Below are 16384 nucleotides of genomic sequence, written 5' to 3'. Positions count from 1 at the left end.
AAAAAAAAAAAAGTAAAGTAAACTGCATGAGTCCAACAAATGTGTAAACAATGTCCATCATTGCTAAAATGAATCAGTGAAAACAAGACACCATTTTTCTTTTGTCTATGCTGCAAATTTTAGCAAGTTTTCTGTAGGGTAATTCAGTAACAAGTATCAAATGTATTTTAAAATGGCCATATCTGTTGACCCAGCAATTTCACTTTTAAAAATGTCTCCTATGAACATAATCAGAGGAATGCCCAAAGAAACACAGCAAAATGTTTGGTAAGAAAAAATTGGGACTTACCTATATAATGAAATAGCATGCAGTTATTGAAGTCTTGTATGTTGCCATGGGAAGATGTTTACAATATATCACCATGACAAAGATTTTGAAACTTTATATATAGTATTGTACAAAAAAAAACTCTCTATAAAATATGCAAATCTATGCGTAGAGAAACAATGGGAGGTTCTTACATCAAAAGCTAACAATAGCCTTTATCCCCAGGGGAGTAGAAATACAGGTGATTTTTTTGGAGGGGGGAGTATGTTTTCTGCATTCTACATTGAGCATTTGTTATTTTTGTCATGAGATGACATATTATTTAAAAATTGAACAGATTGATCACATCTAGGATTGTGCCTAACCAGAAATGAAAGCTCCTGTGTCATCTAGATGCTGGAATTACATTCCTAAATCTGTTTTTCTTTCCGAAGTCTTTTCTCCCTCAGCAGAGGCATTTATGTGGACCCAGGAGTGGGGCACATGGCCTTTTCTCCACGCCCATCACCTCAAAACGCCCCTGTGTTTCTTAGTCTCTTTTCAACATATGTGAGCAGATAATGTATCTGGCCCTGAAATTTAAAAACAAAACCAAAGCAATCTAGTGTCAGACACCACCCTCTAAGGCTGCCCCACTCCCAGTAACTGCTGAGCTGGGTGTCTGTCCCAGCTGGGGTTGGACGATGGGTGTCTGTGATGATGGCTCTGCCTCCCCCACAGCATCTGTGTAAGAGGCACTCCGTTTATTTGCAGATTCCCATTCTGCTGTGGATGCTCTTTCAAGCCCTCAACTGAACTCTAGTGAACGAAGCTGGGGGGAGTCCCCAGAGTGATGTGTCAGGATACCGACTCCCCTTCCCGTCCAAGGAGCCAAGACCCTGAAAACTTGTGGTGGGCCTCAAATACCCACCAGGTCTTGGAGTCCTCACGAGCCTCTTTCTCTCCCTCGGGCACAGCCAAAATCAGCCTCATGCGGTGGATATGGAGATGTCAGGCAATGAGTCTTGTTGCATATCTACCCCACTCCCCAAAAGTGGCAAAGTGCAAACTGTTATTCATTCAAACTGCCACTTGATTATGTTGAAGGCCAGTTACTGAACCCAGAGAGAACAGTCTTCACGGTGGGTAGGAGCTTCCTGTCAAGGAGAGTTAATTTTAATTTTTCCACTGAGCTCAACCTCAAAGTGAGGTTGATTGCTACTCAGCAAGATGGACCGCATTGGCGGCAGCTTTAATTGGGCACAGAGCTACATCCCCAAAGCATAATGTTTGTTGTATACATACTTTGGGGCAAGACGAAAAATGAAAAGCAGACCTTTCTGAGGAAAAATGGAAAGCACAATGTGTCCCACAGTCAGAATGGCCACACCAAGAGCCAAGTGGAGGGGGGCTCAGTGGGACTCCCCACTCCCCATGCCACAGTTCCGATGAGCTGTCTGCAAATGTTTCCAAATGCTCAGTTCCCTTCCCAAACACTGGACACCATCGTGGTTCTCATGCCAGATAAAAAGCTCCAGGAAACCAGTGAAAGACGAGCGCGCCCTTGGCCGAGGGGCCATGGCATGTTTTTCTGGTGTGAGGCTTCCTCCTGGCCCAGGGTGTTGGTTCCTGCTAGCATCTAACATGGTCACTTCTGTCCACATGCTTTTATCAGTGGCCTTGAGATGAGCCCTCAGCTGGAGTGCAATGCCACTTTTACCCTCTTACTGGTACGGCTCCAGACCCTTGTCACGTCTTCCCTGAGCTGAAGTACTGGTCTTCATGCAATTGAGGGAGATGTCTTCTTAAACCCAGGTTGTATCACTTCTCTTTAAACACTCTCTAAAGCTCTCCTTGACTCCCAAACACAGATCCTAACATCCAGCATCCCCACACATCAGCCAGATTGATTTTTTTCTTTCTTTTTTTTTTTAGACAGAGTCTCTCTCTGCTGCCCAGACTGAGTGCAGTGGTGCAATCACAGCTCACTGCAGCCTCAATCTCCCTGAGCTCAGGTGATCCTCCCACTTCAGCCTCCCCAGTAGCTGGGACTACAGGTACATGCCAGCATGCCCAGCTATTTTTTTCTTTATATTTTGTAGAGATGGGGTTTCATGATGTTGCCCAAGCTGGTCTTGAACTCCTGGTCTCAGGCCATCCTCCCGCTTTGGCCTCCCCAAAGTGCTGGGATTACAGGTGTGAGCCACCTTGTCTGGCCAGATTGATCTTTAAAAAAGTAAAAAATGCTTACTTCTTTCTTAAAATCCTCTAGCAGACTTCTGCCACACTTGCAATAATACTCAAACTCCTTCCTATGGCGGGCAGGGCCTCCACCACGATCCAGTCCCTCTACCTTTCCAAACTTCTGTACCACTATTCCCCTTGCCACTTCAGCCACACTGGGTTCCTTTCTGTTCTCAGCACTTGTTCCCTCTGCCTGGATGAAACACTTTCTCTCCAACTCATCCTCAACCTTCTCACCCTCACTCTTGGCTTAAACACCACTTCCCCACAGTGGCCTTTCCCGACCACCTTGCCTGAAGCAGGACCACGGTCATTCTGCATCATGTCATGAAGTTTTAGGTCCTTCGGACGGCTCTCACTACTCTCTAAAATTATCTTTACTTGTTGTTTATTCCTACCCCCATTAGTATCTGACCTTCCTGAGGGACCTTCACTAACCTGTTCACTTCTTTTGTTTTTTTGAGACACAGTTTCACTCTGTCGCCCAGGCTGGAGTGCAGTGGCGTGGTCTCGGCTCACCACAACCTCCACCTCCTGGGTTCAAGCAATCCTTGTGCCTCAGCCTCCCAAGTAGCTAGGACTGCAGGCATGCGCCACCACGCCCAGCTATTTTTTTTTTTTCGTATTATTAGTAGAGACAGGGTTTTGCCATATTGGCCAGGCTGGTCTCCAACTCCTGACCTCACGTAATTTGCCTGCCTCGGCCTCCCAAAGTGCTGGGATTACAGGCGTGAGTCATTGTGCTCAGCCTCTGTTCACTTCTTTTTTTTTTTTTTTTGAGATGGAGTCTCGCTCTGTCGCCCAGGCTGGAGTGCAGTGGCACGACCTCAGCTCACGGCAAGCTCCGCCTCCCGGGTTTACGCCATTCTCCTGCCTCAGCCTCCCCAGTAGCTGGGACTACAGGCGCCCGCCACGTCGCCTGGCTAGTTTTTTGTATTTTTTTAGTAGAGATGGGGTTTCACTGTGTTAGCCAGGATGGTCTCGATCTCCTGACCTCATGATCCGCCCGTCTCGGCCTCCCAAAGTGCTGGGATTACAGGTTTGAGCCACCGCGCCCGGCCCACTTCTTTACCATCAGTACCCAGCACAGTGCAAAGAGATTGCAAATCATTATTTGGGGATGGATAATTGATTACAGGAAATAGACAATGCTTCCTGAAAGGCCTTCGTTGTCTCCAGCCTCCATACCTTAGATGGTGCTGTATCCTTGGCTTGGCCGGTGCTTGCCTCCTTCTTCCCCTCCATCACCAAATGTTGACACTTGTAGTGACACAGGTCCCTCCCTGCCCCACTCCATAGGCAGGAAGAACCCATGTTTCCTCTGTCAGCCCATCTCCACCCCGGCCCCACCATGCTGCCTTCTGGTCGAGTCATACTCCAGAGCCATCTACTTCAAGAGGACTAAATTTACTGTTCCTGGAACTTCTTGCCTAGAAAGATAAAGCTGTAGCCCATTAAATAACTTCACTGCTGGCTTCAAGAACTTCCCTGCAATCAATTCAAACAATAGATGGCTGGAAAAGCCCTCCTTCTCAGAACAATGCTCTGCCCAGCTGGGCAACAGCTCCCCAAAGCAACACCTTCCCATTCACATCGTGCCAACGTGAATTTGTGAACTTTGCTCAATCCCAATCCAGTCCTCTCACGGAAGGCCTTGCTTTAAACCATTCATTTGAGCCTCCATCTCCAAACCCTAAAAACATCCAGCAGGTTCAGAGGAGAGGCTAGGTGAAGGCAGCCCTGATGAACAGGTTATTTTGGAGGGCTTTCAGGCAATTTGGCAGGTCCAGATCTGCGACCACTGTAGAGTCCAGCACCAGGCTCCACTGTATATAGCGAATTATGAAAGAACGAATGGACGAACGAATAGCTCAGCTCACCTACCCCAGCCTCCACCCTGTCCTTTCTTGAGACAGCCGAGCCAGAATAACAAAACAGTGCAGGTGGCGTAGGGGACCGGGTAAGAGCAGAGCTTTGGGACTTCATTTGCAATAACTAGTCCTTATTCTGGGAACTGGAATCCACGGCAGAAAGCGTGGGCGGCCTCTGAGTTTCTCGGACCCGGGGCAGGGCGCCGCGCGCCCACAGATTTCTCTCCCCTGCGCCCAGGGCGACGGCGCTGGACCGCTACCGGCTGCAGAAGGCGGGGTTCACGCACGTGCTGAACGCTGCCCATGGCCGCTGGAACGTGGACACCGGGCCCGACTACTACCATGACATGGACATCCAATACCACGGCGTGGAGGCCGACGACCTGCCCACCTTCGACCTCAGTGTCTTCTTCTACCCAGCGGCCGCCTTCATCGACAGAGCGCTGCGCAATGATCACAGTAAGAGACCCGCGACCCCGCCCCGCCCCGCCCGGATCTGCCCCGCTAGTAGCTAGGCCCCGCCCCCTCCCCGCCCCGCCAAGGCTCCGCCCCTAGCCTAGGTTCCGCCCTTAGCCCAAGGTCTCCCCGCCCGAGGCCCAGGACGGAAGCGGGATGTAAGCGCGTGAAATCGTTGTCTGTCGCAAAGCTAGGCCAGTGGGGCTGCTTGTGGCCTACGGTAAAGTTGCGAACCCCTGGAAGCTGTGAAGGTTTAAGGACCTGCACCACCGAGCGTGCTGCTGGCGGGGTTCGGACCTTGATTGCAGCTCTGGGGAATGGAAATAGGGCGTAAGAAAAAAAGGCCTTTTGGTCGGAGTCTTTGCTAAAGGACATTTGCCATCCTTCAAAAGGCGGAGGCCGTCTGGGAGCCCTCAAAGCTGGGACTACGGCCGGAGGCAGTAATTGTCCCTGGGCCTGAACCCAACTAGTAGCCGAGGGCTTTGATGCCGTAAAACCCTCAGGGAGCTGACTTGAGTGGGAATCCATGGAGAGACCTTAAATTCTCCTGCCCACCATCCAAGTTCACAGACCGCCTTCTAGCCGCCATGTCCCCATTTACACTTAGCCTAGTGAGGCCTCCAGTAGAAAGCTGACAAGCTGAGCTTTACTGGCACGCTGCGTTTGAGGTATAATTTGGGTTTTGCACTTCCAGCTTCCAAGTTTTCCCAGCGTTAATTATCCATCTTTTAAATCACAGTGCTAGTCTTTGTGCTCAGAATGCACTGTTGGCTACCCTAATCCAGCAAAGGCTACAAGGCTATCTTGGAGAGAAGGGCACAGCTTAGGGACTCATCGGGGGTAAGACAATATACAGTTATTGCTGCAGGGTGTACTTCAGTGGCATTCCACAGAGGCCAGAGGGACTTCAGCTCCCTAATCTGTGCTCTGACTTCAGCCCAATGTGTCACACACCCCTTTGTGGGGCCATCACATAATTCAGGGTATCCGGTTACTGAAAGCCTTTCTTGCCACAAGAGGTCAAGTCTCAGTGACTGACCAAACAGTCTGCTGCAGGAACTTGCAACCTGGGGCTGGGCCTAGGCCAGGTCTGCTGGACAGTATCAGACTTTAATGGACATCCCAAGGTGGCCCTGACCCCACAGCCAACCATAGCCACCAACAGTTTGTCATTATTTTGGCTCAGAAAGCAATGTCACAATGAAAAAAACCCTTAGAGCTAACATGCTTGTATTAGAAGATGCCTCATTTTCAGGCCTTCCTTTTATGAGTCTATTTATGAACCATCTTTTGTGCTGTGTACATTCTGGGTTTCCAAGCAGGATCAAAAAAGCAACTGAACTGAGTCATCACCACAAGGTAAAATTTGTCTCATAGTATTTGAAGTTAACTGAAAACATATTTGACATGAAAAAAACAAAGACTGCAACAGCCTAATCCTTCCGTTTCTGTTTAATGCACTCACTTGCCATTACTATGTTTTAGACCTTACCCTTCATGGAAAGGGCCTGGCAGGCTTCGGAGAAGACAGGGCCGGGTTTACATTTCTGACACACAATTTACTAACGATGTGATTTCTCTGAGCCTTGGTTTCTCCATCCGGTGATAAAAATACTTACCTTCAGAGGTTATAATGAGGATCAGCAGTAATGCACATAAAGTGCTTAGCATAGAACCTGGCGGACAGCAGGCTCTCGGATGTATTTGATAAAGCATGGTCGTATACCGTGAAGCATATAACCACGTCAGCATGTGCACATCATCATCGTAAAGTTTCCAATCCTCAAAGAAAATAAAAAAAGACATTCCAACTTTGAACTGTAAGATATACTTACATGAAAGCTTGTTTTAGGTTCCTGGCACTCAATTTTAGGGTCTGCCCCCACTGCCAAATCCAGAAAGAATCAGGGTCTCAAGTTGAAGCTTAGGCCTAGGCAGATGACAGAAAATTGTGAGGAGGTGTCAGGCTGCTGTGGATCATGACTGTTAGACCAGGTGGCACCTAGCAAATGAAGGGCCAAGGGAGGAGAGTAGATACTAGGATCAGAGACTTTGAGGGGGATAGAATGAATGGATAGGGGTGCCGGGACTCAATTGGATGGCTAGAGATGGGGAGCAGGACATGACCCCACTAGAGATGGCAGGGTAGGCTCTGCTCTCAGCGCCTTTGCACTGACATATCTAAAGAATTCAAGTCAGGGCTCAAATGCTTACCCTGCAGAACCATGCAGAGTGTAAACAAATGAAGCTGGCTGCATGTACAGCAGGGGGGTGTGGGTAGGGGGCACTTGTGGCTAAGCAGAGAGCCCTGTACCCCCTTCACAGGGGCACCTGCCACTCAGCCTCAGCTAATGCTTGTCTTATGAGAGTCAGTGCAAATGTGGGAGATCTGACTTTTCAGAAGTCTCCAATCTGGATTTTACCATAAAATCGCTTGATTTTTAGGTCTTGGCAACAGATTGAAATTTCTTAAAATGCTGCAAAGGACAAACTAAAGCAACCTAGTGGCCATCAGGTTGTAACCTGTGCCCTGAGTGGTCACAGCAACCAAACAAAATGGCCGCTAGCTTAGGAGCAGCAATACCATAGACTTCATACCCACTGGATGGCAGGTGCTCAGCCCACCTGCCACATGCAATGGATGGCCCAGTTGTGTCTAGGCAAGGGACACTGCTTGGCATTTTAGTGCCAGACCCAAGGGAAAACCAAGGGACACTGCTTGGCATTTTAGTGCCAGACCCAAGGGAAAACCAAGGGACACTGGTTGGCATTTTAGTGCCGGACCCACTTGTATGTTTCTTACGCTCTGTGCAGGAGGTGTGGATAGATAGTCTGGCCAAAAAGCAAGGCATCACTCTTTGCTTCCTCTTGTCTATGTTCTTCGTTCTCATTGACTGGTTTCAGCCAAGTGTACACCATTCCCCCCACCTGGCTTCTCACAGCCAGTCTCTTTCACTCTTTTTGAAAAGCATTCCTTGTGGAGCTGTACTGTGGCTGTAATCAGCCCCTGGGGCCCTCTCCCACCCCATCCCTACCCTGACTTGACCCTTTAGAAAGAACTCCCCAGGCAACCTCAGTCACTCTTAAAATACCTCAGAGATAATCTAGTTCCCGGTCCTGCCCCAACAGCTGGGCAAACAGAGGCCCAGAGAAGCCAAGTGAGGTGCCCAGGGTCACAGAGCTAATCAGAGGCAGCGCCATCAGGACACCTGCCTACCAGCGGGGATTCCTTCTGTCACCGAGGCCTCACAGAAGAGTCCTCTGCCCTTATTTTGAGCACCTGGTGACTTTGCTGTATAAGAGGTCACCAAATATCACGGAGGGCGAGGCATGCCAGCTGGTTATAGGATCTGAAAAAACTGAACTTGTCACTCTTTATCAGAAAAAGAAGTCCTCACAAAATACTGTCACAGGAACCCCACTTGGGTTGCCTTAACTGCCCCTGATGCGGCATCCTCTGAGGTGAATTAGTGTGATATTAATTTAATGAAGTCTTCTAAGAAACTCCAGAGCAAATGCCACGAGGCGCTTTAGTATCATGCTCTCCTTTTGTCTGCTCTTTCTTGTTCTTAAACAGTCCATAGTCTGCTTTTGAAGGCATCTTAAAATCTATTATTATGAGGCCGGGCGCGCTGGCTCAAGCCTGTAATCCCAGCACTTTGGGAGGCTGAGACGGGCGGATCACGAGGTCAGGAGATCGAGACCATCCTGGCTAACACGGTGAAACCCCGTCTCTACTAAAAAATACAAAAAGCTAGCTGGGCATGGTGGCGGGCGCCTGTAGTCCCAGCTACTCGGGAGGCTGAGGCAGGAGAATGGCGTAAACCTGGGAGGCGGAGCTTGCAGTGAGCTGAGATCCAGCCACTGCACTCCAGCCTGGTGGACAGAGTGAGACTCTGTCTCAAAAAAAAAAAAAAAAAATCTATTATGGATAAGGGAGGTATGAATAAATAAATGAAACCTGCTTTCAAGCAGGAGGTTGATTCTCTGGTGCTTCTAATAAGCTTTAACCAGACCAGATTTTCACTGTTTTGTTTTTGTTTTTGTTTTTTGAGATGGAGTCTCGCTCTGTCACCCAGGCTGGAGTGCAGTGGCGTGATCTCCACTCACTGCAACCTCCACCTCCTGGGTTCATATGATTCTCCTGTCTCAGCCTCCTGAGTAGCTGGGAGGTGCTCACCACCACAGCTGGTGAATTTTTGTATTTTTTAGTAGAGATGGGGTTTCACCATGTTGGCCAGTCTGGTCTCCAATTCCTGACCTCAAGTGATCCACCCGCCTTGGCATCCCGAAGTGCTGGGATTAGAGGCGTGAGCCACCACGCCCGGCCGATTTTCACTGTTTAAGGGTCTCCTGCCCTATCTCCCTCCAGCCCCAGCAGTTCATAATACATCTTGCACCTTTTTTCTCAGAACTTCCACACACCCAGAACCTCTTGGGAAGAAGTAAGGGCTCTACTGGAATTTCTTTGCAAGTTGCTAAGAAAGGCAGGTTCCCAGATAGTGCATGGGAGGTGGGCAGAGAGCATCTCCTGAAAGCAAGGAAGGAGTCTGCTTAGCAAGTAGCACACCTGGCTGGGGGGCGGGCCATGGTGCAGGGTAACAGCCTTAGCCCATGTCTGATTTTTGTGACAGAGGCCTACCTTCCAGTCACTTCTAAAAGCATGCAGTTGAGGAGCAGTAGAGATTCTGGATTTGGGTTTTCTTTTCTTGAGGTGGAGTCTTGCTCTGTCGCCCAGGCTGGAGTGTAATGGCGCAGTCTTGGCTCACTGCAACCTCTAACTCCTGGGTTCAAGCAATTTTCCTGCCTCAGCCTCCCTAGTAGCTGGGACTACAGGTGCACCACCACGACTGGCTAATTTTTGTGTAGAGACGGGGTTTTGCCATGTTGGCCAGGCTTTAACCACATGGGCTCCAGGTGCTCTGATTGTCTGTGAGAACATAAGGACCTGCAAGCATAGGTATGCACTAGCTGCTGCTATTCCTAAAGATGAGCTCTGGTCAGGCACGCCTCAAGGGCTCTGACTGTAGTCATGAAGAAAAGTATCTGCAAGCATGAGAGGGGTGCTGATCTCTCCCACTATGTGCTCTGGCCAGGGGGACCCTTGGAGCTCTGACAGAATTTGGGAAATAAAAGCCCAACGCAGGTATAGTGCTGGCCCCTGTGACTGTGAGAGATGTGCTCTGGCATGATGGGTCTCAGCTAATCTGACCACAAGAAGGAACAAAAGTGTTGCCTGGACCTTGATTCTTCTCAATGGGGCTGACTCCTCCAATGGTAACAGATACGCGTTCACTCAGCTTTAACTCCCAACCTCAGGTGATCCGCCCACCTCAGCCTCCCAAAGTGCTGGGATTACAGGTGTGAGCCACCGTGCGGCCTCATGCCCTAGTCTCGAAAACAAAATTCAGCTCTTGGAGCTCCTACCGGAGCTGAGTTTCCTCTGTCCCTCCTCTTCCCGTTTCTCTCCCGCTCTCTCTACTTCCCCCTTTCCTCCCATCCCCTCCACTTCCCCCTTTCCTCCCCCCTCCCTCTCCCTTCCAACTGTTTCTCCCCTTCCCCCTGCCACTTAACAGACGTGAGGCCCCCAAAAGGCTTAATGAACTACAGCTTTCATCTGTTTCAAGTATTGAGTCATGACAGAAAGAATTACCCTGTTTTCTGGGAGAGGAAGAAACGCTTTGGTTATCAGCAGGGCTGGCCAGGGGCCCGGCAGCCTCCAGAAAGATCTGTGGGATTTGAATGCCAGGGGTAGACATTCATCCAGCTGGACACGTTCACACCCCAGGAGCACAGTCATGCCCCGGAGAACCTGGGACCAGCCTCCCTGAGACCCGAAACAGCAATCAAGAAGTGGGTGCTTGCTTTCTGGCCACGGTGCTCAGGGGAAAGGCAGCCCGGCCACACTGTAGGAGCTCAGCAGCCATTCATTAGCACAAATTGTGCTAAAATCGAGTTATTTACAGGGTTATTTGCCTTCTCAACAACCCTATGAAGAAGACACTGTTCTACAGAGGCAGCTGTGGGGCACAGTGCTGAGTCACTTGCTGCGGGCGAGAGGGTGAGAGTCAGGATGGGAGTGGGCCCTACCTGTGCCCCCAACGCCTGCCCCTCAGTGTGGGTTTTCTCCTCCCCGCTTCTTCTGCAGGTAAGATCCTGGTTCACTGTGTCATGGGCCGCAGCCGGTCAGCCACCCTGGTCCTGGCCTACCTGATGATCCACAAGGACATGACCCTGGTGGACGCCATCCAGCAAGTAGCCAAGAACCGCTGCGTCCTCCCCAACCGGGGCTTTCTGAAGCAGCTCCGGGAGCTGGACAAGCAGCTGGTGCAGCAGAGGCGACAGGCCCAGCGCCAGGACAGTGAGGGGGATGGCAGGGAACTGTAGGGCCAGCAGAGGCACTGGGGGACAGAGGGGAGAGGCACAGCATAGCCCTGGCCTAGGACTCCAGATAAGGGACAGTTAAACCAAAGCTTGACTTTTTCCAAACCATCTTGTTCAACTTCCCCATGTGTGCTGGGGACAGGGAGGACCCAGAGTTGCCCCCGGGCAGAGCCAAGCACTCAGTCTCTCAGCAAAATGGGAGGGACGGGCTCCCGGCTCTGGGTCACAGAGGAGCATGCGACGCTGCACAAAGTCTCCCTGCTTTGCTTGTTTGTTTTGGTGAGAAGGAAGAGGGAAAGGATTTTAAAATGTGTAGGCATTATGTTGTGATTAAACGTTTGGCTTTGTCTGAAAGGAAATTCACGTTCTTATAAAAAGTATTTTAAAATAGAAATTGCTTTTCCAACTACAGAACCGTACTGGGTGAGCAGTGTCACAGGAGCGCCCGCGTAGCCGTGGAGGCTCCTTCCCGGCATCCTGTGTTTCTGTGGCATCCCCTGCACCCCGTTTGCCTTTTCAGTGGAACCCCCAGGCTCGCGCCACCATCTCTAGATGTGCTCCTCCAGCTGGGTGTGGAGGGGTCCTGAACCCCCGTACAGAGGCCCCTGCTTCAGGCTTCCCCCAATTTCCTGAGGGACCCAGGGCTCCTCAGACTCTTAGCCAGGGCTGCCACTACTGAGAAAGATTTAATGAATTGTGGCGAATTTGGACAAGTAGGAGTTTGACTTCCTAATTTTGGGGGAAAAAAGGGAGGAGACCCTCTCTAGCGGGGACCTCAGGGAGGCTCTTTTCACGTCGGTTCTAGTCAAAGCAATACAAGCTGGTTTTCAGGCACAGCAGAAAGTATTTGCAAATTATTGTGTGCTGTGGAATGGGAGGATGGGGCAGCCAGGTAAGCTCAGGTGTGGAGTTTGCCTCCCCGAGAGCTAAGCCAGGCACCATGGCTGCGTGATTTCCACTCTGAAGGAGAAAACGGCAGCAGGCACGAAGCGGGTAGTGACAGCTTCCAGGGTCAGGAATCCCAAACCAGACAGAACCCAAAGAGACTTGCTGCTGTTGGAGATGCTGGCCGTCAAGGACCAGACACAGAAACGGCCTGGAGAAACCAGAATGTGATAAAGGCCTTCTAGGAAAAAACAAAAAGGGGCCTGGTTCTTCAGTTTGGTTGTGGTTTTCAGCAGAATGAAAGAGGAAGTTATTGATGGGTGGAGGAGAGAATCCAGGGCCTCAGCAGATGTGTAAGCCACCTGAGAGTCACCCTGTGACCTTTGGGGATATGCCCTGCTTTGTGCCCCTGTGACTGGGCCTGGCTTCCTGGGACTGCCTCGAGTCTGCTCCGGGAGTCGTCTTGGCTCAGGAGGAGCCAAGGCCCTCATGTTCACATGCACATGGGGCTTGTGGGGGCATCCCCGGGGACTCCCTCATGGTAAGAGCACTGGTCTTCTGATACATTTTGAAACCTGAAACATTGCAAAGGGGTTGCAAAGCAAAAAGGCAAAGATGATACATAAACAGAAATGTGTAGTGAATTGGTGTGTCCTGGTGCTAAGATAGAAAAGGGGTACATGTTCCCTCTGAAAGTGCAACAGTCCTGAACTGGACAGAGATTGAGTGTATCAGTCACAACTCATGTGGCTGTGAGGGAGAGAGCAATACCGGGTGTGTGACGACTACAGATGATGGAATTGCTTAATGACTCATACTTGAGTGTGAGGGGACCATATTCTGGCTCTTGGGAAAGAGATGCAGGCCAAAAGGGACCTAGGGTCATAGTGGCCCCAACCTGGGCTTCCCCATCAGGATCCTGCTACCCCCGTCTGAACTCTCTTATTGCTTAGCTCTGATCTGTTCCATGTCCAGAGAGAAGTCAGTATTTCCATTTTAATGAATATTTACATTTAGATGGATTCACGCTGGGGAGGATAGAGCATAGCTAGGTGCATTGCTGGTGCTTCCTGAGCGCCCTACACCTTCCTCATGCTCTCATGTCTTTGTGGGACTCTGGGTCCTGCCGAAGGCAGCAGAAGCTGAGAATGGCAAAATTGCGGTTGTGGTCTCTTCTGGATGACTCCTGGGAGCCAGAGGCAGGAGAAAGGAGGAACAGAAGTTTTTGCAAAAGTGTTTCAAGTCTTCAGAAGTAAAATATGAAATATTTGTTTGGTTACCAAGTGCCTAGTGAGAACCTACCACATGCCAAAACCTGGGTTAGGGGCCAAAAGGAAAAATGAAAATGCACGTTGTGATAAAGCACAATGCAGGAAATAGGCATGGAGGTGGAGAAAAGTGGGGAAGGGGAGAAACCCTCTTTAGGCGGGGTGGTCAAGGAAGACCTCTCTTTGACTTGAAGACACAAACCTTCCAAATGTGCTGGAGCATTCGAGGCTGAGGAACTGCCCATCATTGAGGCCGGAGCTGGTGGCTGAGAGTGGGAGTGGAAGGAGAGGGGCGGAGAGACTTGATTGTATTCCAGGTGCACAGAAGATTCACTGAAAGGTTTTAAGCCAGTGTTTCAAGATCACTCTGGAAAGATCCTTTGGCTGAAGTATGAAGAACAGGTTGTAGGGAGTTAAGAAGTGAGGCAAGACCAGTTAGGAGGCTGTTGACAGGAAAGGAGGAGGTAGACTGGCCTGACAGCGCCAGGGGATTAGTATTCAAGATTATTTTGGAATTAACCCAGAAAATGGACAGGACCTGCTGAGACGGGGAGGGGAAATGAGGGTTAACTGATCTGGTTTCTCGGCAGTGCTTTATCACTGAGATGGGGTGGACCACAGCAGGAATGGAGGAGGAGTCAGAAATCACCAGTTGGGTTGTCATGCAGATGTACAAAAGGTGTCCCAGGTCATTTGATGTGGCATCTAAAGCTCAGAGGACTGTTCACAACTGGGGATGTAATTCTGGGTGTCACCTGCAGAGAGGTGGAATTTGAAGTCATCATACTAGATGAGATGATGAGAGAAGAGAGAGAAAAGTGTTGCAGAACATCAATGTTTATAGCTAAGCCTGGGTGGAGGAGGAAGGTCCAGGAAAGGGAACAAAGAAGGTAGAAGGAACGATGGAACCCTGGGTACAGAGAAATGGAAGGTGCTGCTTCATAATGTAACAGTACTTGTACTTTGAGTCTCTAAGACTGATTGTAGACCAAGGCTTGCTTGCAGCCACAAAGGGACCTGTATTTACATAGCACTTAACAGTTTTTACAGCAACATGCATTCATTAGCCAAGCCTTTAAATCAGGTGACAAATTAGGGCCTTTCAGAGTACAGTGTTCTAGAAAAAAAAAAGAGCTGGGATTTGGAAAGACCTGGGTTTGTTTCAGCTCACACATTTTAGCTGGGTGAGTTTGGGTAATTAATGCAGCTTAATCTGAGCCTCAACCTCCTGATCTGTACTTTGGAAAGAATGGCCCCATTTCTTGCACAGGTTGGGTGTGTGGGAGGAGTTTGTGAAAGCTTTGTGACAATATTGTGAGTCATCACTTCTAAAACAGAATGTTGGTGAGGAAGGCGGATGCCCTCATACCTGGGCAGGCACCACTTGCAACTATTAAAAAGTGAGGCTGGCAACTGACCACCACTTGGTACGACTCTTCTAAATAACAGAACACAGTTACGATTTTAAACGATGTGGCCTGTTAATGAATCTCAATCTAATGGTGGATTTCAGCTTTGATGAATCCAAGTTCCTGTTTTGCCAAATCGTGGGCATCACATTCAGATGTGAACTGATTTCTCTAGTGAGAGTGGGTGAGGTGGAGGGCAGGGTGTTCTGAGGCCATCTCAGATCAGCAGTTTCCTTCCCATGCTAAGCCCTTCTGTTCCATCAAGGAATGTGGGGACTGGGGCCAGCAGGGAAGCTCCCAGTCCTAGCTATGCTGCAGTCCTTAGGGAGCCTGGGCAGCTGAAGTATCCCTGGGACTATTCTTAGATTCAGGTTTGGCAGGTCTGGGGCGATGACTGGGACTCCTCCACAAGCTCCCTTAGGAGGCTGTTAGGCCGGCAGGGTACGGGAATCCAGACATCGCACAAACCACAAGGTGTGATTAGCAGGCCATGGCCAAAGGGAACACAGAGGGGAATCTCAGCCCCCAGAGAATCTTAACCCAAGAGGAAAGAGACAAAATATGTGCCAGTTTCAGGTTGGGGCCCGTGGGGGGCTCTGTGTAGCTTCCCCATCAGATTGCTTGCAGGCCCCAACCCCACCTCCAGGGCTCGGGCAGCCTCTTGCCCGACGTGTGGCCCACTGGGCTGCCCAGTCCTTGGCCACTCCTGAATGGACGCAGTGTTGGATTTGTGCAGGCACAGACCACCACTTCCCACTCTGAGCATGTTTGAGAGGTTTCTTTTCCTACTAGCACAGCACCTTAAATGGATCTTTTCCCTTTGTGCTGATGGCCCTTGCAGACGTGTCTTCTTGGAATCCCTTCCTCAGCGATTACATATATTACCCCCATTGACTTTGCACTTGAGGAAGGAAGGGACTAAAAGATAACATCGTGACACTAAACCCAATACACTTTGTAACTGTGAAAAGAAAATAACCATACGGGTGAGAGTACAAGACAGAACTCCACTGGGCACCCTCTGTCTGCACAAGGCCTTTTATTCCGGTGTGTATGCTCTATCCTGCCTTTGCATGATTTTGGGTCCACTTTAAGGCTTGTATCTATGCTTTGTACAACACCTAATTTTTTTGTGTTGAACCAACAGTGCAAAAGCAACTTTTTTCCTCCACAGGGCAGTGACCTGCTTAACAGAGGAGTTGCGAGCACACATGTTCAGACACCTGGAGAGCTTAACGGGCCAGTTTCACACGGGTTGCTAGGTCAAGAATTCATTTCTAGACTTGTTGCTCAAATAACCAAATTCAAGCAACACTCAGAACTTTCTCTGAACGCTATACTTGTGAATATTCACTTCTGGCAGGGGGTCTAAACTTTAGACTCTAAAGAAAACATACAATTAATTATTCACAACAGAGCAAAACGTTCACACTTTTTAAAAAGAAAATGATTTTTCAAACATACAATCCCAAATTGGGTGCTTTTTTGGTATTAATCTTTATAAAAAGGAAGTTTGCTACCCTGGTGCGAGGCTCGGAGGGGCGTTTCTACAGACGGTGCGAGTGAGGCAGCTGGATATTTGTGCGGGATCTCTTTGCAAATGAAGATCAAAGTCCAAAA

The 16384-nt window shown here is 49.5% G+C and overlaps 1 protein-coding gene across 1 annotated transcript in view; it reads left to right on the top strand.

The window, feature by feature from the left end:
• The window catches only part of DUPD1 (dual specificity phosphatase and pro isomerase domain containing 1), a 23944-nt gene extending 12702 nt beyond the window's left edge, over positions 1–11242 (top strand). Inside the window, exons 2-3 of the mRNA XM_011928482.1 lie at positions 4601–4821; positions 10967–11242. Of these exons, the coding sequence (XP_011783872.1) occupies positions 4601–4821; positions 10967–11205 (460 nt within the window). The 3' untranslated portion in view covers positions 11206–11242. The remainder of the gene's footprint in view (positions 1–4600; positions 4822–10966) is intronic.
• The last annotated feature ends 5142 nt before the right edge of the window (positions 11243–16384 follow it).

The sequence above is a fragment of the Colobus angolensis genome, unplaced genomic scaffold (assembly GCF_000951035.1).
Source record: "Colobus angolensis palliatus isolate OR3802 unplaced genomic scaffold, Cang.pa_1.0 Scaffold12, whole genome shotgun sequence".
NCBI classification, from domain to species: Eukaryota; Metazoa; Chordata; class Mammalia; order Primates; family Cercopithecidae; genus Colobus; species Colobus angolensis.
The sequence above is the reverse complement of the archived record's forward strand: the minus strand, read 5'-3'. Positions and strand labels throughout refer to the sequence as shown.